The sequence below is a fragment of the Spea bombifrons genome, chromosome 10, assembly GCF_027358695.1.
Source record: "Spea bombifrons isolate aSpeBom1 chromosome 10, aSpeBom1.2.pri, whole genome shotgun sequence".
In the NCBI taxonomy this organism is placed as follows: Eukaryota; Metazoa; Chordata; class Amphibia; order Anura; family Pelobatidae; genus Spea; species Spea bombifrons.
Window position 1 is genome coordinate 6,670,097 of NC_071096.1, and position 6,072 is coordinate 6,676,168.

General features: G+C 47.5%; 1 protein-coding gene across 1 annotated transcript in view; it reads right to left on the reverse strand.

Annotated features, from left to right (window-relative positions):
- Positions 1–520: 520 nt before the first annotated feature.
- PEX16 (peroxisomal biogenesis factor 16) overlaps positions 521–6,072 on the reverse strand; it is a 6,129-nt gene continuing 577 nt past the window's right edge. The window contains exons 2-11 of the mRNA XM_053448761.1: positions 3,876–3,911; positions 3,521–3,597; positions 3,222–3,355; positions 3,015–3,115; positions 2,579–2,656; positions 2,164–2,319; positions 1,983–2,055; positions 1,608–1,727; positions 1,379–1,443; positions 521–995 (exon numbers count right to left, since the gene is read on the reverse strand). Coding sequence (XP_053304736.1) covers positions 937–995; positions 1,379–1,443; positions 1,608–1,727; positions 1,983–2,055; positions 2,164–2,319; positions 2,579–2,656; positions 3,015–3,115; positions 3,222–3,355; positions 3,521–3,597; positions 3,876–3,911 — 899 coding nt within the window. The 3' untranslated portion in view covers positions 521–936. The remainder of the gene's footprint in view (positions 996–1,378; positions 1,444–1,607; positions 1,728–1,982; positions 2,056–2,163; positions 2,320–2,578; positions 2,657–3,014; positions 3,116–3,221; positions 3,356–3,520; positions 3,598–3,875; positions 3,912–6,072) is intronic.

Genomic DNA, 6,072 nt, shown 5'->3' on the forward strand with positions numbered 1-6,072 from the left:
CATCGCTGAGGGTTTGGGGCAGAGGGCAGCTCGGGACTTCTCAATAAAGCAAGTTTAAGAATGGCTGAAAAGGACTCTTTTTTTTGGTCAGGAGCAGAGATGCAGCAACATCATCCTGAATCTCAATGGGGAATATCGCTTTTACATACAAATCCTCATCGCTCAAACACCTAGATTAATACAGGAATGGAACACTAAAAGCCCCGGGATCAGAGAATACAGCAACACCACTAGAGGGCGCCAGGGGTTCAAACTGAACTTGATGGTAGATCAACCCCATTCCCCCGTCTAGTCGCCCGTTCCCCCTGAAATAGACTCAAACCTTAATCAGTCATTGATCTCCTTACAATCAGGAGCCGGATGTCTATCCCATGCGTGTTTAAATCCCCTCACTGTATTACCCTCTACCACTTCTGCTGGGAGGCTGTTCCACTCATGTACCACCCTCTATAACACCGTACGTAATAACGCAACAGGTATATATTGAGATATTGCGTAATGCAACACAAACACACCTGGATAAAGAGATTAGAAACAGTTTATTGTATGTACAGCCTACTGATCAGCTTATTCCAAGGGAATTATAAAAGTCCTTCACAGCTTAAAAGTCTCTAGCGCATCATTTCATGCCCCTCTTAACCAGCCATCGGCTAAGGGTCCTGGGAATTATCATGCTGCCACCCGCCCAGGGTGTTACAGACACACACGGCGGCGTCAGAAGCAATTATACGCCATAGGTGCAGGAACAAAAGTCAAATCGACGCGGAATACGGGAGGCCGCAGTGGAAATGTGTACGAAGGGAAGGGATGTCCGGTTCCGAGTGAGAACGTCTGCCAAGGGGAAGGAGAAGGTAGGGTTCCAAATTCCAACAACGTCCCAGGGGAACCCCATCCAGCAACGGTGGGGGGGGGGAAGAATCCACGGGATGTTTGTCCTCATCCCCAGTTATAGAAATAGATCTTCTGCCAGACAGGTAAGTAATCCATGAGCGGCCCTGTAAAGTCAACGTGTGCGTTAAAAACGTGTTGGATTTGGGGATTTAAAGGGACAGAGCACCATATGGGCCACCCTCCCCTGGACAAAACCCCATTCTGGGTATAGCCTGTTCTCAGGTGACCACGTCTGATACGTATTAGCGTGTAAATGATTTATAGAAGGTATACCCATGCTTTATAGCACTTGGCCTGTTGTTAAACTACAGTTCCCATGATGCTTAGATGCTCTTGGGCTACACGGGCCTCCAACCATTTGTAGCTGTCTGCCGTACTGGCAAAAGAGAGTTGTTTATATCTTAAACTGTAAGTGGAACTGATAAGTCTCAATAGGTATAAGTTATCCATATTATAAGAAAACAATGTCCTCTCCGTCGTCACTTACGCGCCACCAAGCCAAGTCCCGGGACGTAGTCTCCCAAGAGACGCAACAATAAGAGGAGCCGGGTTCTGGGAACACAAAGGTTCAGCCGATCAGACATTATGATACACAATACATTCTTATATTATTATCCCCCCCCTACGAAATATTACCCCCATCACAAAAATGCCCCCTTCGAGCTTTGTATTCCCGGAGTCGGTGTTACCCCTCAGCTGGCGCGGACGGTACTCACTCTGTATAGCGGTTGTAGAAAGGAGAGCGTACGAGGTAGTAGAGTAACAGAAGGGTCCGTCTTCTCAGCTCCCCCCGCTCCCTACGGTTCAGTTTTCCGCTGTCATTCAATACGGTCAGACTGTGAGGGGGAGACACGGTGCACCCACCTGTTATTGGCATCTCGGCTCCATAGCATGGACATCTTCTACCGGTTACATGTCCCACAAAGCCCACCATATTTAATAACTGTATTGTTTTCAAATAGCTGACTGCATACCGACACAAACTCCGTGACACACGCAGACAGGAGTCACGGTCTTCATACAGAGCCGTAGGGACTTCCGTGTCATACCTACACGGTTACACGCGGCAGGGTAACAGTTACAGAAGATACCTGGTAACGTCCAGAGCTGCAGCCAACATCCAGGGCTTCCATGACTTCTGGCCCCAGACGGCCAAACTCACCACTGGAGCGAAGGGTTAAGGAGTAAAAGGGGAGAATGCGTTGGGGGGAGAAGAAGTTGGGGGGTAAGAAATGTAGAAGACATTTAGGCAGCAAACCTAGGGAAGGATACGGTGTGAGATGGGTCGCAGGATGTGAATTGTTTCGGCCATTGTGCCTAGCGGCCCCAGCTCCGTGCATTCCCCATCTCGCTGACCATCTCCCTGCCGTCCGTTGTTTGACTCCGGAGCTTGAGGGCTTCTCCAAACGCGAGTGCGGGTGGAACGAGCTGTAACAGAGAAGACATCTGCTTAATACACGGAGCAGTGACCTCGGAAACGAACGCACCCTTCCTCTGCCCCGTAGGGTGCTCACGGTATAGAATCAGATGGTAAATAAATCAATAATAGTAAAGCCGTCGTCAAGGAAACCTTCAGGGCCAGATGTTTAGGTCACCTGAAGCACATGGAGGACCTTATATTGAAATATAGTGAAATACCCCCAACCAATGAGCCCCTTCCCCTCATCCATGCAAACAGCTCACTTACTGTCAGACAGGGAGCGCACGGTGCGACTCGATCTCTTTCCCACAAAGCACCTGGGTTGTTTTCTCTCGTTTCCTTCTTCTGAAGGGGATGGAAGGGAATAAATCAGAAGAGGAGGCCTCCATGAAGCCATGAAACCAGAACAGTAGGACTGGTGGTACTTTGAGAGGGGTAAAAGTTGTGCCGCGGTGGGTTTAGGGAGGTCTACCTTTGAGACGGGGAGGTGGAAGCCGCATGGTTCGGTTCCAAAGGGCTGAAGCTCCACAGTTGAGATTTGAGTCAGGTTGGTGGAAGCTTAAGAAACATTTCTGGGCTTTGAAGGCTTTAGATTTCCATGAATATCAGGAGAAGGGGGTTAATAGGAAGCCCTACGCCATAAAGAGCCAGTTACGGGACGTGTAGTGTTAAATGGAAGGCTGGAAATACATGAAGAACCCACCAGTCTGGTTAAGGGTCCCCTCGCGGTCCAACGGTGCCACAGGAGGGGAACTCTGGATGCCAGCTTTATACCAGAGAAGAAGGACGAGACGTAAGCAGGCCCTGGATGGAGGAAAGAAGGTCGGGGGATGGGATGTTACACACGTCGGAAGTACGTAACGCAAACATTAGAGTGTTGGGGGCTTAGCTGGACGTCTTGTGCACTCACTTGAGCAGCTGAATGATGAGGATGGCTGCCCATCGGGTTTGGTCGCCCCATGCCCGGGCGGAACCGATCTCAATAAAAACCTCCAGGCTTTCCAGGACCCCCAGCCAGTTGAGGAGCCTCTGGCGAGAAACGTCCTGCGATCAGATATTAGAGCGGGTGATACACGTTAAGAGAGGACCCTAACATTCGAAGCGGATGCGGGTCGGAAATGGTTTAAAAATGTAAAAAAAATAAAAGTAGAATAAAAACGGGCGAGAACGACTCAGCCCGATGCCAAGCGGATGGCGTAAGATACTCACTGCAGGCGGAGGCTTCAGAAACTCCTTCCTCAGGATTCCATCATTAAGTAAAACCAGCAGGTTGGAGGCGGAATACACTGAGAACGTACAGAATATCCAGAAATCAGCTGAGTGACGGCCCCCCCATCTCTATACATTCACTCTTATAAACTGCAGACCCCCCAACCCTCCAAATATCACACAAGTATATTATAATAAATAATAATAATATTAATAAAAATACTAAAACAATAGGATTATTACATTATTATTATTATATGAAAATACTCCTTTTATTTCTCCTCTGCGTGACCCCGGATTATCGACGCCCCGTTATTTATTCTTTCACCCGCACTGTACCCATTTATGTACCTACCCAGCTCAGAAAGCTCGTTGGAATCTGCAAATCGCCCTAAAATGAGAGAAAAAAAGGAGAAATAAGGACAAAGAATAATATAGTAACGTAGTGATTTGGGTAGAAGAAAGAAAAGTTCCACCTCACTGTTGATCAAGAAGAAACCCCACAAAGTGAATTTTTAACTGTGCATAAAAAGGTGAAAAATCCCTTCTCTATATATTAAATAATATGAGGAATATACAGGGCTATATTATATATATATTATATACTCTCCGGCCGTATAACTAATCCCGCCCTTATAACCTGTTATATCCTGTATATTCCTCATATTATATATTATATACTCTCCGGCCGTATAACTAATCCCGCCCTTATAACCTGTTATATCCTGTATATTCCTCATATTATATATTATATACTCTCCGGCCGTATAACTAATCCCGTCCTTATAACCCGTTATACCCCTGTATATTCCTCATATTATATATTATATACTCTCCGGCCGTATAACTAATCCCGTCCTTATAACCCTGTATATTCCTCATATTATATATTATATACTCTCCGGCCCATATAACTAATCCCGTCCTTATAACCCGTTATATCCTGTATATTCCTCATATTACCGTATTGGCTCGGATATAGGCCGCCCCCGTATATAGGCCGCACCCTAAAAGTTTGGTGCTTTTTTAAAGAAAAAGTTTTTTTTCTTTAAAAAAGCACCAAAAAAAACATGCTGCCACTGTCCTCCCTCCCCGCGATACGCTGCCGCTGTCCTCCCTCCCCGCGATACGCTGCCGCTGTCCTCCCTCCCCGCGATACGCTGCCGCTGTCCTCCCTCCCCGCGATACGCTGCCGCTGTCCTCCCTCCCCGCGATCCGCTGCCGCTGTCCTCCCTCCCCGCGATCCGCTGCGCTCCCTCCCCGCGATACGCTGCCCTCCCTCCCCGCGATACGCTGCCCTCCCTCCCCGCGATACGCTGCCGCTGTCCTCCCTCCCCGCGATACGCTGCCGCTGTCCTCCTCTGCCCCCCCTCCTCGACTTACCGGAGCAGACTCCCGGGTGTCTTCAGGGCCGGCGAGGGACATCTACGCAATACGCGTATGCAACTTCCGGTACCGTTACCGGAAGTTGCATTTGCGTATTGCGTAAATGTCTCCCGCCGGCCCCGCAAGACACCCGGGAGTCTGCTCCGGTAAGTCGGGGGTGGGCAGAGGTAAAACGCTTAGATAACCTCCCGTGCCGGCACCCCCCCCGTGGGAAGTGCTGGCAGGGGAGGCTGTCTGAGCGTATCGGGGAGAAGGATGCAGGTCCCCTGCACCGCTGCGGGGGATCTGTATCTTAACCCCGCTGCCTGCCCGGCGCCCGGGACTGCATGTCCCGGGCGTCGGGCGCTAGACCCCGAATATAGGCCGCACCCCCACTTTAAAAACTTAAAGTGGGGGAAAAAAGTGCGGCCTATATTCGAGCCAATACGGTATATATTATATACTCAACGGCCGTATAACTAATCCCGTCCTTATAACCCATTATATACTGTATATTCCTCATATTATATATTATATACTCCCCCCCCGTATAACTAATCCCGTCCCTATAACCCGTTATATCCTGTATATTCCTCATATTATATATTATATACTCTCCGGCCGTATAACTAATCCCGTCCTTATAACCCGTTATATCCTGTATATTCCTCATATTATATATTATATACTCAACGGCCGTATAACTAATCCCGTCCTTATAACCCGTTATATCCTGTATATTCCTCATATTATATACTCTCCGGCCGTATAACTAATCCCGTCCTTATAACCCGTTATATCCTGTATATTCCTCATATTATATATTATATACTCAACGGCCGTATAACTAATCCCGTCCTTATAACCCGTTATATCCTGTATATTCCTCATATTATATATTATATACTCAACGGCCGTATAACTAATCCCGTCCTTATAACCCATTATATCCTGTATATTCCTCATATTATATATTATACACTCTCCGGCCGTATAACTAATCCCGTCCTTATAACCCGTTATACCCCTGTATATTCCTCATATTATATATTATATACTCTCCGGCCGTATAACTAATCCCGTCCTTATAACCCGTTATATCCTGTATATTCCTCATATTATATATTATATACTCTCCGGCCCGTATAACTAATCCCGTCCTTATAACCCGTTATACTCAAACCTTA